Source organism: Fusarium keratoplasticum, chromosome 4 (assembly GCF_025433545.1).
Source record: "Fusarium keratoplasticum isolate Fu6.1 chromosome 4, whole genome shotgun sequence".
Taxonomy (NCBI): Eukaryota; Fungi; Ascomycota; class Sordariomycetes; order Hypocreales; family Nectriaceae; genus Fusarium; species Fusarium keratoplasticum.
This window is the reverse complement of record NC_070532.1, coordinates 3,849,061-3,867,687: the sequence shown is the minus strand read 5'-3', so window position 1 is coordinate 3,867,687 and position 18,627 is coordinate 3,849,061. Positions and strand designations below refer to the sequence as shown.

Genomic DNA, 18,627 nt, shown 5'->3' with positions numbered 1-18,627 from the left:
ATTGATGGTATCAGATCACCTCAGGACTTCGGCAGCTGGGTCGTACCCATACGAAACCCGAGGCGCCCGTCATACCTTCGTCATCTCACAGAGTGAACACCATCATACACGGGACCATCGTATTTGTGTGTTTTGGCTCCTCGCAGGTCGCCTTCGGATAGGTGTTGCAACTATGTCAGACCTTTGCCCTCTCCCAGACTACCAAACCTCCGGCCGTCCTGATCCTGGACAGCGGAAAATGCGATCCTCATCCACGTGCTCTAGATGACCTCACCGAGCAAGGGTGACGCGATCGGGATCGAGACGGTTTGTTGATTCAACGCTTGTTAGCGTGTTGGCGATGTTGGCTACTGCGGAACAGCGTGGCAGAGCATCTGAGGTAGCACTCGGCCGTGAGCGCGAGAAAGTCAATTCCTAGCTCCCACCTCCACCAACTCAATCCTTCGCTTCAGGACACGTCCTTGACCCGGTAAAGCCGTAAGCGAAGGCCAACCGTCAGCCCAAAGGTCAGAACCAAGGCTTTTAAGCCTCGCTAGTGGTCACGGCTGGTTGGGCTGGAGCAAGCCCGGCGCTAGATTCAACCTGAGACAAGGTCGCAACTCTAGGCAAAACATGGCCGACAACAAACCACAAGGTCGGTTCTTATTCAGCCGGAGGCGTACCGGTGCAAGATTGGGGGCTCATATTTCTCGATTCATCTTGTGTTGATTGTTTTGGTCCCAATTCGGTCTTGCCATTGGCACAAGGTTTGATTCATCTGGGCCGGAGGGTTTACCTTTCGGGCCTTTCACCCTGGACATCTTGGATATGGCTGGCTCGATCACCGAGCGTCTCTTCTGAGCTTCCATGAGAACCACATTGGGTGACCATGTTTATTGGACAACTTGTTCTGCGCGTACTGCGTAGACCAAAGCAAACAATTTCCCCAGGAAAGCTCTCCAAAGATATGTGAATGTAGCAAAGCGAAACACTACCATATCCCTGACCGAGCACATAAAGGTCTAGGGTTTCCAGGCGTCTTATAAGAACTAGCCACCATGGCTGGCTAGGATACAAAAGAATATTATTATTAAAGACTGCTCAACCTTGCGAGGTGGCACGAATTGATTATCGCTTAGACACTCGAGTTGGTACTCGATCCCCATTATACCTAGGCTGCATGGCTGCTTTGCCATTCCGGCCACGGGATGATTTGGACGTTGGTGCTTTTCTCTTGCTCTTGCTAGTAAAAGCCAAGAGTGTGCTAAGAGGTAGCAGTAGGATTCTCAAAAGAGCTTTGAAGGGGAGAAGAACGAGGGCTGTAAGTGACTCGATGGCCCATAGGAAGATGTTCTTGTGTGATGCACTATTCTTTGCAGCACTCGCAGCCAAGGCGATGGCGTCGTCTAGTTTTGATTCGACGCCGGCGAATCTTGACTCTGTTTGGAACTGAAGAAGGGTTGCCTTCTTCTCGTAACGGCGTACAGCCCGGTTTAGCGCATCGAGCTCAGGCTGGATGGCATTGCGCACATCGCGTGCCACGGCATTGTCCTGCTGCTTCGACCTGGAAGAATCCTGCTTGCTCCCCTGGGCAGAGATGATATCTTCAGCCGTGATGCGACACTCGAGTCGATCTAAGCGTGCGAGGACCGCTTCCAACTGTTCTGCATTGCGAGTTGATTGGATGCTGGAGGGGCTGCCCTGGACTACCCGCTGTAGGTGAAGTGTTCGTGACTGGAGCAGCTTGATCATGTGTGAGAGAACCCGGAGCTCCGACACAAGAAGGAAGATGGTCAAGTTATAGTTGGAAACAAGACCCTCCGATGGGCGGCTGAGCTGGGATCGGATGGCGTGTAAGAGGTAGGCACCGATGAGCGGGAGTGCGAAGCATGAAGCCAGCGCGATAATTTCGTAGACATATAGCTCAGCCAGGGCTGATTGCTGCTGGGTTGTGGGATGCCTTTCATGCAGAGCCCCATGGGATTCCGGCTGTGTTTCTTCCTCCTCAGGAACATGATCCAGTGGCGAGTGCGCTGGCATCTGAGGACTCGAGTCCAGGTCACTATCATCCTCGATGACACTCTCAGCCGTTGCCTCGTGTTGTATCCGCACCTCCTGTGCCGAATGATACCATGCCCTATCCACAACAAGTGAGCTTATACCCTTGGGGTGGATGAAAGCCAACTCACCATGGCTGCGTGACAGACCAGTGGAGAAAGACACCAGCCAGACCTAGCAGCATGACATCTGTGACGACAGCACTTCCATTCTTGAACAAGACACCCGCGAGAGCTGGCAAAAGAGCAAAGGCCAGTGACAAGGACGCTAGTGATGAAGAGTCCCCTGGGGAAGAGAAGGTGTCGGCGCTACCGGGATCTCTGGACTGGGGATTCAGTATGTCGCGAGCCTCACTGAGACTATACTCTGAAAAGTTGGAGCTCCTGCGAGGCGGCATCGTGTCCATGGCAGGGAACGACGAGGTCGGAGCCCTCCGGGCAGCAGCGGCGTCCTCGGCGGCGGAGACGGTCATGGCGCGTCGGAGCCCGTGGCCGGAGGGCGGGGCCGCGCTGACGGCGGAGCTTACGCCGGTACCAGGCCTCCATCCGCTGGTCGACGTCGTATTCTCGTCCGTCATGGCCGCGGAGGTATTCGGTAGACGCTACGCTGCGGGTGTTGGGGGGCCTGCTACTACCGTACCGTATAAATTCGAGAAAAGATGTAGGGGATGGAGGGGGGAGGCTAGAGTTGGGGTTGGAAGAGAAAGGCGGAGAGGTCACGCGACATGGAAGAAGTGAGGGAGAGTGAGCTTAGGTTTGTGCGACAGAGATGCAGAGGATGGAATGCGGTGGCGAGAGGATCGTTTCTTTCTGTCTGTCCTTGCTGAATAGAGTCAAGATGATTGACGACGTCACCTGCCGGCAGAGCTGAGTGAGAAAGCAGAGAGCTCTCCCAAGCTCCAAGACGCTACAGTACCTAACGCTAGACTCACGACGCCATGCGGAGGAGTTGGGCTGGGCCGCGTCCAGCTGAGAAAAGAGGAAAAGCGGCACGACGCCAAAATAGGTAGTCGGCTCTTTTTTCTCTCTCTCTTCCCCACGGCACTTGGCCTTGCTGGCAAATCTGATTTGACAGCTTCTCCATGTCTCGATTCGGGTCCCGAGGCTCGCCGATCATCATGCAAGGGAAGGGATGAGGGGTCGCAATTGGCATGTACAAAAGACGGCTTGAGTCGCGGCAAAGCGATGTGGCTTCGCCAGAAAGGTGATGGGGCTTGGTGCGTTGCAGAAGAATATGGCTGCTTACAGCCGAATGAGGGCCAAGAAATGGCACATGAGAAAACTGCCATGCAACACAACACGCAGATGCAACCTATACTGATCAGGCTCGATAAAAAGCCCCCGGATTTCCATTTCAGGAACACTCGAGATGTCCTTGGCCATCCCATCATGTAACAATCACGACGGATGCTCTGCATTCCGAGCCTGACATATTCCCCCTCAAACGTCTTAAACAACCGAGAGATAGCCTCCATCGTGTGACGTCAGCATCCGGCCGGTGCTGGGTCAGGGGCTGTCTGAGTGTTGCTCGATGTGGTTGTCGTGAATCAGTCTACCCCGTTCTTCAAGAGTCTGAGCGTAGCAACTACCACCCCAAGAGCATCATGATCGAACGGTCTTTAGGGGTTGACGGGTAGGATCCCATGTCGTCGCCGTGTCAGGTGCGAGAAAAACAAGAAGAAAGGTCTCCTTGAGGCTACAGACTCTTTGCGGCGCAGAGAGTAGAGGTTAGAAGTTCATCCCAACTCAGACAGGGGCAGAGTCAGGAGGAATTTTCTACGGATGTCAAAGCATCCATCCATCGGGCATATCCCACCACGTATCGATAATCTGCTATGCATCTTATATTACATTTTATGCAGGGCGACGCAGGAACCAGGGGATATCAGGACAGATTTTGAGGCCTTCACGACAACAAGGAGTTGCTGACCAGCAGTTGCTTTGAAATCATCAAGAATAGACTCTCATCATCTTGGTCCTCCCATCTTAGCAAGCTGAAAGGGACGCGGCTCGAAATGAAGCCCGCCATGGCGTCATTGGAGACACCCGAGCATCCCTTGATACGCAGGATCTATGGGACCGTCGACCCCCTGTCGGGAAGCCGGTCGCCTGTCAAACCCAAGAGGACGGGGCCCCTGGTTTGAAGATTGGGTGGATGGATGGAGATATGGTGTCGGGTAGCAAACGAACAGACCGCGCGCAGCCAGCGCATACATACGTAGGCAGCTTGGGTTAATTTACTTGCGAGGGAAAAGAGACGGGAGCAAAAAAAGGAGAGGGAGGGGTTGTGCGCATGACGAGGGTTTTGGGATGAGACTTGGCCTAGTGCCCAATTTATTAAAAGGTGTTGGTCTCGCCCCGTGTCTTCAGTTGGTTCCTGGAGAGAAGAGAAGAGAAGGTTCGCGAGGGCCTCAATTCAGCATCACCAATCTCGAGTCAGCTATTACCGGCAGGGTATGATCGCTATTGCCGTGTACCGCTGACTATTATCATCGCCAAAGTTAATACCTGGGCGAGCGCAGATTACCGGCCGTTGACATTTGATGCAATATCCGAGGGTCAACCACCAGAAAGAAAAAGAAAGAAACAATATCCCCAAAAGACCAGGGACGAGCTCATCCCCAGTCAGTCATTTCTTAGATGGAAAACGCTGGATATCAGTGACTTGCCCATGCTGCAAGGAGACAATCCTGACGTTCCAATTGCACCCCCAACCATCTTGTTCTTCAAGGCTGGGCATCCCGCCCCTTGGAGCCTTCTTTTTTTTTCTACACTCAATTTCCCCAGATCGACAACCAAATTTTTTTTATGAAAGGCGGGCTCGCAGTAGCCGAACCCACCTACAGAGGCACACTCACCGCATTAGAGTGTCTCTCGCTGAGGATGCTGGCTTCTAGGGCGTCCTTCAGCAGCAGCACATCATTGCCCCGGTCGTCGACTTCTCCCCCAGCCTCCTTCCCCAGCTCTGATTGGCTGGCCCGCCGAGGCCTTCTCCTTGTTTCTTCCTCTCCTTTGATCATCGACGACTCCAGCAAAACCTTTGCCTGCAGCTGCCTCCAAGAGTCGAGCCACGGCCCAGACGAAGACCATCACGAAGACTACGAGGCTGACGATCCTGCTGCTGCTGCTGCCGCCGCCATCACCACCATCCCCGATTCATCGCCAGGCCTTCTTGGCGCAGCCGAGTCAATCTTAGCGACGACAAATCACACTCATCGCATTCCTCCATCCGCGTCACTCTCTGCATCTGCGCCTGCGTCTCCACGGCACCACCAACGCCAGCTCCGTGCGCTGGCAGCTAGCGTCGAGTCTTTTGGACACAACCAACACCATTACGACGACGGGATCATCTCCATCTGCGATCACCGCCATCAAGTCCGCTGCCTCGCCCTCGCTCACGTTCACGTGAGAAGGACGCCGCCATACCTTCCCAGCGCGGTCGTCTCGGCGGCCGTGCCGACATCCTGCTTCCCACGGATCCTCCACTCTCCCGAGCGCCTCCCTCCAAGCCCGTCCCGGCCACCGTAGTAGATGCCCCGGGCAACAACCCTCATTTCTCGAGCCTCGACCCTCCCAAGCCCGCGTATCCCGGAACTGGCTCAGCCTCTGCCAATCTAGCCGCCGACGCCGCCGCCGCCGCCCTGCATTCACAGCACGCTCCCAGACGACCACCCACCGACCGTCATCAAGAGCCTGCCCTCCGTCATTCGCCTTTCCACCCACGACAGGGTACTGCTCCCTCTACGCGCCGTGCCCGCCGACTGTCTGCCGTTCGCCTGTGGAATCCCACAAACTCGACCCCTCGACCTCACACTCTTCGCAAACGCCGCCCTTCAACACCACCGCCTCCATCCGTACCCCTCCAGCATCCTACTCTCGACAACGTTCTGCCCGATCCCGTAGGAGCCGGTCCTAGCGATTATCCCCTCCTCACACTCCCCGAGCAGCGTCAGACCCGCCACTCTCTATCGGCCCGTGCCAGCCTCCAGGTTGATCGGACTGGAAGTAGTGATAAACGAGTGAGCCTTCCATCGTCAGTTCGCGCTTCCTACGACGAGACGCGATCTCGTCGTGGTGTCGCTTCAGCCGGAGAATCCGAACCTCGACCCAGCAAAGTACCTGCAGAAGGGGACATCGTGGAAGACGCACCCGTCAAACTCGACAAGGGAAAGGGAAAGGCTGTAATGATGCCGGAGAACGATGATCCAATGCCGTCCTTCGGCAAGGACCTGGAACGGGGTCCCGACATAATGGACCCCCGAATTTCCAATGTCTCGGCCGGGGATGGCATCGGATCGGCCCTCTCATCAACGGATTCTTCCATTATGGGTGAAGAAGTTGAGCCAGATGCGGCTGGTGAATGGGGACCTCAACATCCCTGCTACCCTCACCTGAACCCTCACGTCCCTATCGACTCACCCGAGTATGTCAACACGCGCATCATTCGGATACGACGCGACTGGCTGATCCAGGGCGATTTGGCGCCTACCTTTTCCAACTTGTACCCTGAGATCCTGGATCCTGCTGGCCTTTCGGAGCAAGAATTTCGTCGGATCATTGAGAAGCTCAACGGTGAACTGATACCGGCGTTCAACCCCTACGGAATGAGAAATATCTTGGATAGCCTACTAGGACTCGTGACAGGCTGGATCTGGGACGACCTAGGTCTAACTGGGATCAAGTCTCGGCTGAATGGCCTCGAGAAATGGATTGAGCAATGGAACCTTGACATGGAAAAGGCCATGGGGTCTGAAGATGGAGCCATGGCGCCCAAGCTTATGCCCCTTCGGCAAACAGGCTACATGACTGTAAGTTGTGATGGTTACACATGGGAATTGCAAATACTGACATTTATTATAGCTTGATATCCAGATCCCAGATCCAGAGATTGCTCCGGCTCCCAGCACCACCAACCCCGGCGACTCGAGAACAGCCTTACCTCTAGACCCAATCCCGGCCATCATGGCTTGACCGGCCCGTCTCGCACTTTGCAATTCCTTCGTTCCTTGGATCAATTGACTTTTAGCTTGTCAATTTCCTTTCAACATACCTTCTTTAATCTCTTGACGACGAATGAGAAGGCTCCTTTCATGAACAGGGCCACTCTTGATGAGATACCTACACAGAGCCTGTCTGTCTATACCCTTAGACTTGCGGCACCCTATTTCCCTTTTTTACCCATCTTCAAGATACCATCATCACCCATGGCACGGCGTTTTCCCCTGGATCAGTTTTTTTTCTTTTTCTTTTTGGATTTGCTCGAGGCAGATACCTGGATAGAAAAGTTGTCGGCGGCGTTGGATGCCGCGTTTCCTTTTTGACACGAGGTTTGGTGGATGACTCGTCTTTTGACTTTAGATGGCTGGACTCCCTGGTTTTACGATGCGTTTCGGAGATGGAGCCGGGCGAAGCTGGGGAGAAGTATTCGTTAATCTGCCTGCGCGTTAGTACCTATCTAATTGTATCAATATGTAATTCACGATGAATTGTTTCTTGGACTTGACATGTCCACCATCACTGCTATCGTCTCTACCTCTGCCAATCGCTTGACGTTCCGTAAATTGACTGATGGACTATGCCAAGGGCGTGTGCAACCCAGGCACGCGGAAAATATCATGAGGGATAATCACCTAGGTCCTCTCAAGCACAATAATCAGCTAAAGATGTATGATGATAAAGGTAAAGGTTTAAAGCTTCTCTGCCTGTTCTTATTATACTCTCTTCACCATCTTTAGAGAAGGAAAGCTAAAGGGTTTACAACTCTTTTTCCTCGACCCGGGGGTGCCAGGTCAAGGGTCATGGACATTTGAAACTCCGCCCTATCAATGTCGTGATGGCGGTAATAACGCGGGCGGCCCCGTCCTCTCCCACCGCCAAGCCGGGCCAGAGGCGAATGACACAATTCGTTCGAATACTTGACCAACCTCCGACCCCGGACAGGGAGCTTCTCTCTCTTTTTTCTTCTTCTGATACTATCCAAGATGGATACATTGAATACTAAGGAGCAATGTCCGTCTCCCAGGTTGCGGACAGTCGAGGTGTGCTGTACTGGATCAAGAGGGTGGCCAACTTGATCCTGGCGCAATACCTCATCATTGGGTTCGCGATTGCTTGTGTCGTGGGATACTATGCCCCGTGTATGTTTTCTTCCATCTCCCCTATCGAGTTCATCTGCTAACAATTTCTTCTGGTAGCTGTCGCTCAACATGGGGGTGCCATCCGCTCAGAGTACAGCATCCTCTACGGCGCCGTCGCCTTCATCTTTCTCGTCAGCGGTCTGCAGCTCTCGCCGGGGAAGTTGCGAAAGAACGTGACGAACTGGAGGTTGCATATTCTCGTCCAGGGGATCAGCTTTGCCATCATCCCAGCTATTGTACTTGGTAAGATTCAGTTTCACATCATGTATAAAGCCAATGAGCTAATCAAACAGCCATCGTTCACATCTCCATTGCTGCAGGAGCTCTCAAATCCCAAACGCCCTCACCACCAATCCTAATCGGCCTCCTCGCAACAGCCTGCCTCCCGACGACAATCGCATCCAACGTGGTGATGACGCGATCTGCAGGCGGAGACGACGCAGCGGCCATCATCTCAGTGGTACTCGGCAACGTCGCCGGGTCCTTTCTCTCGCCGCTGCTCATCTACGGCTTCTTCCCCACGGGCCACCCCGAGTCGTTTGACGACTGGCGTCCTGCTAGCCCTGCTACTCTTGGACACATGTACGCCGATGTCGCCAAGCAACTTGGCCTCAGCGTCGTGTTGCCCCTCGCCGTGGGTCAGGCTATCCGGTGGACTTGGGAGGAGAAGACGGTAAAGGTCCTAGAGACCCTCAAGTTGGCCAAGGTGTCGACATTGTGTCTCGTTCTGCTCGTGTGGACCACCTTCTCTGGCGCTTTCGGCACAGGTGCCTTAAAGGACCTCTCATCGAGCAACGTCGTCTTCAATGTCTTGATCAATGTCGCCCTATACGCCATCTTCACAGTTATATGCTTCTACACAGCTCGTCCCCCGGAACGCTTCGTAGGATGGGCGTCCTCCTCCTGGCTCGGCAGGCGTCTACCCAGAGCCCTGCTCCCAGCACGCATGTCGAAAGAGCAGACCATTGCCGTATGCTTCTGCGGGGCGGCCAAGACGACGAGTCTGGGTATCCCTTTGGTGAGCGCCATGTGGGCGAGGGCTGATGATCTCACGCGCGCCTATATCCAAATCCCTGTGCTGCTCTATACGATTGAGCAGGTCTTCATGGCTCAGATGGTGGTTTACCTATTTCGTTGGTATATGCGGCGTGGAATTGACAAGACCGAAGAGGACGAGGAAATAGGAGGCGATACTCCTGAACCACAGCAAATAACTGAGGGGCAAACTCAGCAGCATGAAACTTCGAAGGGCACGGTAGACCAGAACGTATCAAAGGAGCAGCGTGCTTACTAGGCAGGTTACTCGACACCTAGTCCAAGACACATATCGCAACATAGCAGTACTTGAACAGGACAAACATTTTGAGTATATCAATTCAAGGCAGTGAAACCCAGTTATCCGTCACTTCCATATATCCCCTTTCAAGTGGCATAACTAAACTACTATCCAATAATTTCATCCATCCGTCAATCATATTCCGGCCGAGATTGGTGGCATTATTCCCCAGTCAACTTCACTTTAGCCCCTGGCTTTCTCTTACTTGCTCTCTACTTTTGGGTCCTCCTTTCTGATGAGGCTCTCAAACAGTGGAGCCAGGTGCTGGGCGCTCTTCTTGGGGTAACGCTTCTGGTCGTGCTCATAGTCGACATAGGTGACGCCGAATCGAGTCTCGTATCCCTCGGCCCACTCAAAGTTGTCCAGCAGAGACCAGGCAAAGTAGCCGTGAACGTCAACACCGTCGAGTCTCGAGGCATCGGCCATAGCCTTGACGTAGTCGTCGTAGTACTGGGCTCGGAAGTCGTCCTCGAGAATCTTCTCCCTGGGCATGTCGTTTTCGCCCTTGATGCTAGTACCGTTCTCAGTCACATACATCCTGGGGAATCCGTAACGCTTAGAGAGCCAGACAAGCAGGTCGCGGAAGCCGGGGGCACAAGGCCGCAGCCAAGTCGACTGGGTCTCGGGACCGATGCAATCGCCGCGGTAGTTCCAGAAGTGAAGCTCTAGGTTGCCGAGGAAGTCTTCGGCGGGGGCCTCTCCATCGCGGTGCTTGACATAGTTGGCAGTATAGTGGTTCATGCCATAAAAGTCATTGGAGCCCTTGACAAGCGCAATCTCCTCAGGGGTAAATGTGGGGAGGCGATCGCCGAGCTGGGCGCGCATCGAGGCCGGATAGTCACCCAGATAGATGGGGTCGGCGAACCAGGAGATGGCAAACTCGATCTTGCGGTTAGCAGCCTCGACATCCCTGGGGTCCTTAGGATCCCAAGGGAAAGTGGCATCGCCGTTGAGGGTGATGCCAATCTCGCCGCCGTTCTTGGGCTTGAATTCCTCGCGGTAAACCTTGACGGCGCGGCCGTGGGCAACAAGGAGGTTGTGGCCGACGATCCAGGGCTCGCGGGACGAGTCGCCAACATCAGACTTGGTTCGATCAGAGCAACGGCCAGGGGCATTGGAACCCGTGCTGTAGCCGAGGATAGACGAGCACCAGGGCTCGTTGTGGGTAATCCAGTTCTTGCAGCGAGGAATGTTCTCAAACATGACACGGGCATAGCGTTCGTAGTCGAGAGGGAATTCGGTGCGGTTCAGGAGACCACCGTAACGGACATCAAGCTCGTGGGGAACATCCCAGTGGAAGAGGGTGATGAAAGGGGTAATACCAGCGTCGAGGAGGTCGTCGACAAACTTGCGGTAGTGATCGATACCTGCCTGGTTAATGGGGTCGTTTCGGCCACCAAGAGGGATGATTCGAGACCAGCAGATGGAGAAACGGTAGGCCTTGGCACCAACCGACTTGAGAAGAGCGATATCCTCAGCGGTGCGGTTGTAAGAGTCGCAGGCGGTGACACCAGAGCTGCCATCAGCAATCTTGCCGGGCTTTGCGCAGAACACGTCCCAGTTGGCAACACCGCGGCCATCCTTATCGATAGAGCCCTCAATCTGGTAACTGTCAAGATTGTCAATTGAGGTCCTTTAGAGAAGACGAGAAGGACGGAACAACTCACGAAGCGGTGGCAAAGCCCCACTTGAAGTCGGCGGGGAGAGACATGGTGGGCAATATCTTAAGCTATATGGTGGAGGATAGTGGTTTGGGCGATGTCGTATATAGCCGTCAACTCCACGTAGCCAGTTCAGAGGTCGGCTGAGTCCAACAACAAACAGTCACAACTGAGGTTGACGAGGAGGATGGACTGAAGAGAGGGAAAGGTGACTGAGAGGGAGGAGGAAGAAGAAGAGGTCAAGTTTGCTGAAGCAGGCGAGCTGGTCATGTTAAATAGCTGCCCGCAGAGCAGAGAGCATGGGCTGTCGGTTCTAGGTCCATGGTCTCGTCTGCAGCTTGGCAATTCAGCACAGGAGCATATGCCCAAGTCAAATGGACGTCCTGTCGGACCGTATTAGCCGTTGGCGGGATCATCTGCCACGAGAGCTGGGGTGGGGGTGGGCAGTGTTTAGTTGACGGGATTAAGATGCTTTGAGAGGGGGGAAGGTCATGGATGTTGGCGGTTTGTGGTTGGTGCCCCCATATCCATACATGGATGGACATGCACTCCTGGTCTGGAAGGCACCGAGGCAGGTACCTTCCCGAGTTGAGATGGTGGGACCCGAGGGAGCTCCTGCGTTGTCAAAACCCTGCCGCTCCCCGCAAACTTGGATGAGGCTTTCCAACTCCAGCTTGTGTTTACATGAACCCTCGTCTTTTAAATATTCTGTCTGCGCTTTTCATCAATTGATTCTTTTTACAAGACAGCAAATTCCCAATTCTTGGCAGACACTCCAGTCCCAATCCTCTGCATCCTGCCGCTTCCCCTCTTTTCCCGCGTACAAGGACCTCCTAGACCCAGACCCGTCAGACGATTCTTCCTCGTCTGGGTCTCCTCGAGCCTTCGGCCCGCCTCTCCGGCGCCACGACAGCCCGCCAGCGCCAGAACTTCGGCATATCCATACACGCCCTCGCCCACCTACAGTAGAGTGCAGTACACATAGGGCCGAGCGTTGGCTTGCTTTGCCTCACTCGCCGGAGAAACTAAACGCATGACTGGGAAAAACTCCGTCAGATACGGCGTTTCGCATTAGGCACGTGGCTTGTTTGTTGTCATGGAGATCCAGGGCCGCCAGCTCTTGGAAACAATTCTGCTTCTGTTTCTGCTTCTTGCCTCTCGGTGCTTGTCCCCACTTGCTAAACGGCCCGGCCTGCATTGCCCCGAGCGTCCCGGCCGACGATGGCTCCCAGGCCCGAAACACCAGACCCGCCCTGAATTTCACAATCGCTTTTCACATGAAAGATCTTGATACCGAACACGACGCACAATGAGGTTAAACAGGCTTACACGGATAATTGAGTGTGCTCATGACGGTATTGGTCTGTGGTGAGTCTCAACAACTCGCATCCCAGTCAAGGTACTACACCCACGGCCGAGGAGTGCCACCTGCAGTTTCGACCTACTCAAAAAGTTGTCCGGAGCAAACCAAGGCGTTATCAAGACAAACCTGCGGGTAAGTACAGGAATGATGCGTATCTAATGTTGACAGTATGCGGTTTTTTCTCAACACAGGTCATCTCCGGAGCAGGTACCGGGTAGTTGTGATATGACCCACTGTCAAGCAGCATATCATGATACTGAGCCATGGCACAACTCGAGATATCCGGCTAATACTTTTCTCTCGATAACTGCCTTGGTTGTCCATAGCCCATTCCTCAAGTTTGCAGACGAAAGAGTGTTTGTCGAACTCTAAACACGCTGTCGATTGCTTGAAAGTATCACTAATATGCATCTCCTCTGAGCAAGCATTGCTTCATCAGTTATCAGCCTCCAGACTCCAGCCATTACATCCACTCTCTGCACCTGAACCAACCGAATATCATATCTCACCTTCCCTAAGAAGTGGCTTCTGAGTCGTCTCTATCCTTCATCTTCCGCTTTCCGGTGTGTGACAGCTCCATCTCGACATCCTCTCCCTCGCCCGTCTTTCCGGCCTGGCCCGCCGACCCTCCCGCTTCTTCCCCATCGCTGCTCCCTGAGAATTCTACAATCTCCCACTCAACCCTGACACGGCCGTTCTGAGACTGTCTGACGCCTTGGCTACGCCGCATGCTGCCCAGTCGGGTTCCCTCGACCATGCCGTCGAACCACGGGACTCCATACGACTGACGCAGAGCCGTACTCCTGCCCACAACCTCGGCCGGCTGCTCCGATGCGGTTCTCTGCTGTTCACCCTCCTCGGGAATCAACCCCATGTCCTCAAGGTCTCGAAGATCCTCTCTCAGCAAGCTGCCAAGCGTGAGGTTGATGTAGTCGGCTTCGCTTCGCGGGTCTTCGGACCAGTACGACAAGGGAGTACCGCAGTAGCCGCAGAAGTGACGTTTCGAATGTTCCTGGCTGGGATGGGTGTATACCCTTCGGATCAAGGTGTGCGTCTCGTCTGGGAAAAAGGCATAGGTGGTGCTATGGTACCAAGATAGAGGCACTCGGATGTAGGCGGCTAGTGGGGTTGCAAGAGGGATCTCTGGAGGGCTGTTAGTTGATGATCTCTCGATCTGGGATCAATTGGCCGTGTTCTGCACGCCGTGCGCAATCTCGTTCCGTGGGAGGGAGGATCGACTTACGATGGACGGGCTCAGTATTGAACAGGACCTGGGCCTCGCTGATGCCGTCCTGAGGAACGGCGATGATGTAACGATTTCGGCCGCATTGACAGCCGCCCCGCAGAGGCCGGAGAGTGCTCATGATTGTTTTAGAGCTGTCGTCGAGCTAGTCGAAGGGGTAGTGTTCGGGAATTGGGTCTGAGACTGCAGGATTTACGATTTACGATAGCTGAGCTTGGTGGTGGTAGAATAGAATTTGGGGAGAGAATGTGACGAGAGGTTGAAGTAGGTGACGGGTAGGTTTTGGTGATGGGCCATTCCATGCGTGCCACCACCTTCCACCCGTCAGATCAGTTCCAGTCCGTGTCACCTGCGGGAACCCACCTACTGAAGCCTGCCAGGCCTGGCTCTGCCTGGAGCGGGAGCTTTCAGCAGGCAGTGACGACATTTCCATGGTGCTCTAGCGCCCTGTGGGGTCTTCTAGAATAAAGGCGGCCCCACTATCATGAGTGACGGTCCCGCGTGTGTGATTCCAATGCGTTCCACTTTGTTCATCGCCTGGATTCTTTGTGTGTTCCAGTTGCATCTTCTTTGTGTGCTGGTCTCGTGGCATTAGAGATAATGTGCTACACTTTGAAGAGTGCTGCCTAAACCTTGGACACAGTCACAACCTCCTGCTCCTGCTCAGTCTCACTCTCCCCCTTGTCCACCTCCCCGATCCTCCTTATCACAAGCCACGCCGGAAACAGCGACAACCCCCACAGCCCAAAGTTGATGTACGCGCTGCCGACGGCCGCCATGATGGGGACCGACCCCAGCCCGTAGCTCACGGCCTGCCACGCCGACTCGACCGCCCGGAAGATGGACGCCAGCCGGATCGTGTCCTGCGGGCCCGTCGAGATCTGCCCGATGAGGAAGTACTGAAAGTTAAAGTTGAGCTGGAGACCTGCCAGGAGGAAGATGAAGACCCCAAAGGCACGTCCGAAACCCGCGTCGTCCCAGTCGTATGTCGGCGGTGTTTGTCTGTTGTGGAACTCTGTTGCGTTGACCGTCAGCCAGAGCCACCAGGCTCCCTGGAGGGTCATGATGGTGCCAAACGCCCAGCGTGCTCGTGTCTTGAGGGGGAGATGGTGCTGATCGAGCCAGATGCCTAGGATCCAACCTGCGACAACAGCCACTATGCCTGAGAGAAAGGAACCAAGTGCCCTGGCTCGTACACTAAAGTAGAGGGCGATGTAGCTAAAGAAGACTGCTTCCGAGTAGAATGCCTGTCCGATCCAGAGGATTAGCAACAGTAATTCCTTCTTCTTTAGAAACGTCCGTGTCGTTGCTTTAAACTCGACCCAAGGATTATCGAAAATGGAGAGATCAACAGGTTTGCCATCATGCCGCTGGACCTGCGAAGGGCGGTTCAACAACAGCGCCGCAAATGGCCCCAGGGCTTGAAGCACGATGAAGATGAGATAGACGTTGTAAGAAACCTTGCCCGCCTCTCTCCTGTCTGCATTGAGACCAAGGTTAATAGCTCCGCCGAGAATCTGACCAAGCCGCGTGTATGAAAGCCAATACGCAACAAGTCGCCCCCGGTTTCTGGGCTCTGGGTAGCTGACACCGATAGCTGCTTCAGCTGCCCAGAAGATGCCGGCTGATATGCCACAGCAGGCAGCCCCAAAGATGACGAGCCATTCAACTCCGTAACGAACGTTGAGGTACAAACCGGCGCTATACGGGGCGAAACCAACTGTGCCGACAACCAAGGCACCTTTGATGCCGATGTATTTGACGATGCTACTGGTGAACCAGCACGAGACGATCATGAGACAAAACGTGAGTGAGTTGCCTGTGTTCACGAGGTATGGCTTCTGGGCTCCTCCGGCTCCAAGAGAGTTCATCGCTCCCCATAGACCAGGTGCCGCAAAGCTACAGAGGCCGAGAATCGTGGCATTGTAAAGCGTTGAACGATACCATTTCACTATTTACTGTTAATTGTGTAATCACCACATTGATGTTAGTCTACTTACCTTGAACTCTCTCCGTCTCAATATTGATTGTCCCTGTGGGAGGCTCCCCGTCCGACTTTGACATGATTGTTGTGTGTTTGGTATGATTTGCTGGATCGGACCAATAATCCAATGCGGTTTAATCAAGCTCAACCACGGTGTTTCTCAAAGCGAGCATCGAAGAGCTGGTGGTGAATGTCTTACACGGACTGGTCATGATGGGATATATAACGGTGATAACTCTTGATGCAGGCCAGGTTCGGTTGCATCATGACACCACTGGATCCTGGCTATGAGAAGTGCGCCCAGAGATACCTGGCGGCATTGATTGCTAGGACAAGGCTATTATGCTCGTATCTGTATCTATTGGGTATGGTAGCAATCTGCCTGGGCTAGAGCCTATAGAAATTTACAAACACTGCAGTATCACCGCATTTCACGTTCCAAATGTCTGGGCTATGAAGCACGATTGTGTCGTGAGAGCGCCAGGGATTCTCATGACGTGCTTGCTAGGCCCAAATGCATCTATGAAAAAGGCTCAATCATGTCACAACCAACAGGCTGCCAAGAAACAACATCAGCTGTTGCTGTTGGACAGGGTCTATGTGTCATGGCAATCTTGAACTGATGCTTGGGCAATCGAGCAATATGAGCATGTCTGGACAAACTCGAAATGGTGACGATAGAATAATGAATACTTGAGTTGGTAACAAGTGAAACTTGGAGCCTTTCGTGGCAACAGGGTCCATGTTACTCCCATCCTCACGTGTATCAAGTGATATGCGGCTTCATGTGCAACGTCAACAACTCAGCCCTTGATCCTTCAGCAAACAAGGAATATGCTTCTAATTTGTTGGATGAGCAGTGTTGGTACCCTACGGCACCCATCGCTTAAGCACGTCGACCACCGACTTTGCGGAACCGACCGACCGTGCGGTCGAAGGATCAGAGGCAGGGTTCTATCCAGCACGTCATGCGTCAAATTCCCGGACAGTGCTCAACTTTGCCTGTTCCTGGAAGTTGTGGGAAGTGATCTACATCTTCGAACGCTACAGTGTGATTGCTTGTGCCTCATATCCTTAAATGCTTGGTGACTTGGCTTTTGACATGCTAGGGTTCCTTAGCTTGATCTCAACTCGCTAACAACAAACAACAAACAACCAGCAATTACGACAATCTAATACTGAGCCGGTGTTGGTAGTACCAAGGATACTAGCGCTGTGACCGTTGACTTGGTAAATAACAGGGTTGATGCTGTGGGTTGATGTTGAAGAACCTTGAGGTGCAAGTCATGGAGGGCATGCTTGCGGCCTGGCCAGTCTCGCCCTTTTCGTTTGCATGCTGACTACCCGAAAATTGTCCCATATCAAGAGTTAGAAAGACCCATGGCGTTTTGTTGATGAGGGTTTTAGAACAGAGACCCTTATGTCCACTCTTTAGTGTCTTCATGAGATAACCTACCCTATGTTTCAGCAGTGTTAACTTGTTATTGATATCATATAGTTCTACAGATAACTACCATGTAGGCTATGTATCCGTTCATAAGGAAATGATTTGAAGAGAACCTGGAATGTCAAAAAGGTTAATGGAGATGAAGAAATATGTATTCCTTCAACTTTGGTCTTGCATGTCTTTGCTTCCACTGCATTGTCTGTCATTCCATCTCAATTGCCGACCTTTCTAACATTGTGTGACTCTGATACGGGAAATTCGTGCTTAGTAAAGAGTGAACTAGCGAGGCGAACTACGCTTGATTTTGTTTCGTCTTACAGCTTTTACAACTGCATACCTAATTGACCTGTGCCATAACCAGGCAGCAACGCCAGACTCACACCATGGGCTCACAAGCACTCACACTCATCGACCGTATCGCCCTCGTCAACTCTACAACCTCAATCCCCTACATCGGCTTTGGCGTCTACAAAATCCGTGGCCCAGCCTGTACAGCGGCAGTCATCGAAGCCCTCTCAGCAGGGTATAGACACATCGACTCGGCTGCTCTCTACCGCAACGAGCAGTACGTTCGCGCCGCCGTCGAGTAATCTAATGTGGACCGGAAGGATGTGTTTCTGACGACAAAGGTCGGGAGCCCCACCGCTAGGAAGAGTCTAGCGAGTGATGAGGATGGAGTGTATCGCGAAGTCGTAGACAGCGTGGATCGCATCGCTAGCGAGGATGGCTATGTTGACTTGCTGCTGATCCATGTACCTGGACCATCCCATACACACCGTGAGAAGCTGTGGGCTGCCATGGAGAGACTTCGAAACGAGGGAAGGGCAAAGAGCATCGGTGTGAGTAACTTTCGTGTGCGGCATCTGGAGGAGATGAGAGAGTATGCGGCAGCTTGGCCCCCCAGCGTGAATCAGATCGAGGTGAGTCATCTGCTCGAAACATTGAGAGTTACTCTGACACTAGAGTGTATCAGCTTCATCCTTGGTGCCAGCAGCGAGATGTGGTAGCTTACTGCCAAACCCATGGCATTATAGTCGAGGCCTATAGCCCACTGGCAACGGGCACCCGGCTAGATGACCCGACGGTCCAGAGCATGGCGACCAAGAAGGGAAAAACGCCTGCTCAGATTCTTATCCGATACGCGCTACAGAAGGGTTGGGTTCCATTACCAAAGAGCGTGCAACCAGACCGCATCCACGAGAATCTCGACGTCTTCAACTTTGACCTCGACCAGGACGATATGGCGGCGCTAGATGCATTAGATGAGGGGTCAAAGGGAGCTGTATTCAAGACGAATGTGGACTGAGAAATTTGAAGAGAAGCAGGTTTATATTGTGAGATCCAAGCGCCTCATTTGCATTTTGCCGCTGTAAGAAAAGCTGAAATGCTATATACAAAAGTATTCGATAGAAAAGATACC

The 18,627-nt window shown here is 53.3% G+C and overlaps 7 protein-coding genes across 7 annotated transcripts; 3 read left to right on the top strand and 4 right to left on the bottom strand.

Annotated features, from left to right (window-relative positions):
- Positions 1 to 1,107: 1,107 nt before the first annotated feature.
- On the bottom strand, positions 1,108 to 2,614 carry NCS57_00623600 (uncharacterized protein; the record flags this gene model as incomplete). The annotated part of the gene is made up of 2 exons (XM_053056129.1): positions 1,108 to 2,116; positions 2,169 to 2,614. 2 exons carry the CDS (start codon positions 2,612 to 2,614, stop codon positions 1,108 to 1,110), a joined length of 1,455 nt encoding a protein of 484 aa, XP_052915084.1.
- Positions 2,615 to 4,919: 2,305 nt separating this feature from the next.
- NCS57_00623500 (Ras modification protein ERF4) lies at positions 4,920 to 7,007 on the top strand (the record flags this gene model as incomplete). Its single annotated transcript, XM_053056128.1, has 3 exons — positions 4,920 to 5,411; positions 5,471 to 6,844; positions 6,897 to 7,007. 3 exons carry the CDS (start codon positions 4,920 to 4,922, stop codon positions 7,005 to 7,007), a joined length of 1,977 nt encoding a protein of 658 aa, XP_052915083.1.
- Positions 7,008 to 8,043: 1,036 nt separating this feature from the next.
- Positions 8,044 to 9,467, top strand: NCS57_00623400 (uncharacterized protein; the record flags this gene model as incomplete). Its single annotated transcript, XM_053056127.1, has 3 exons — positions 8,044 to 8,173; positions 8,231 to 8,416; positions 8,467 to 9,467. The coding sequence occupies 3 exons, from the start codon at positions 8,044 to 8,046 to the stop codon at positions 9,465 to 9,467; spliced, it is 1,317 nt and encodes a 438-aa protein (XP_052915082.1).
- Positions 9,468 to 9,710: 243 nt separating this feature from the next.
- NCS57_00623300 (uncharacterized protein) lies at positions 9,711 to 11,220 on the bottom strand (the record flags this gene model as incomplete). The annotated part of the gene is made up of 2 exons (XM_053056126.1): positions 9,711 to 11,118; positions 11,177 to 11,220. 2 exons carry the CDS (start codon positions 11,218 to 11,220, stop codon positions 9,711 to 9,713), a joined length of 1,452 nt encoding a protein of 483 aa, XP_052915081.1.
- A 1,827-nt stretch (positions 11,221 to 13,047) lies between these two features.
- NCS57_00623200 (uncharacterized protein) lies at positions 13,048 to 13,897 on the bottom strand (the record flags this gene model as incomplete). The annotated part of the gene is made up of 2 exons (XM_053056125.1): positions 13,048 to 13,676; positions 13,777 to 13,897. The coding sequence occupies 2 exons, from the start codon at positions 13,895 to 13,897 to the stop codon at positions 13,048 to 13,050; spliced, it is 750 nt and encodes a 249-aa protein (XP_052915080.1).
- A 505-nt stretch (positions 13,898 to 14,402) lies between these two features.
- NCS57_00623100 (uncharacterized protein) lies at positions 14,403 to 15,840 on the bottom strand (the record flags this gene model as incomplete). Its single annotated transcript, XM_053056124.1, has 2 exons — positions 14,403 to 15,727; positions 15,777 to 15,840. 2 exons carry the CDS (start codon positions 15,838 to 15,840, stop codon positions 14,403 to 14,405), a joined length of 1,389 nt encoding a protein of 462 aa, XP_052915079.1.
- A 1,750-nt stretch (positions 15,841 to 17,590) lies between these two features.
- Positions 17,591 to 18,513, top strand: NCS57_00623000 (Aldo-ket-red domain-containing protein; the record flags this gene model as incomplete). Its single annotated transcript, XM_053056123.1, has 3 exons — positions 17,591 to 17,776; positions 17,837 to 18,127; positions 18,181 to 18,513. 3 exons carry the CDS (start codon positions 17,591 to 17,593, stop codon positions 18,511 to 18,513), a joined length of 810 nt encoding a protein of 269 aa, XP_052915078.1.
- Between the last annotated feature and the right edge of the window lie 114 nt (positions 18,514 to 18,627).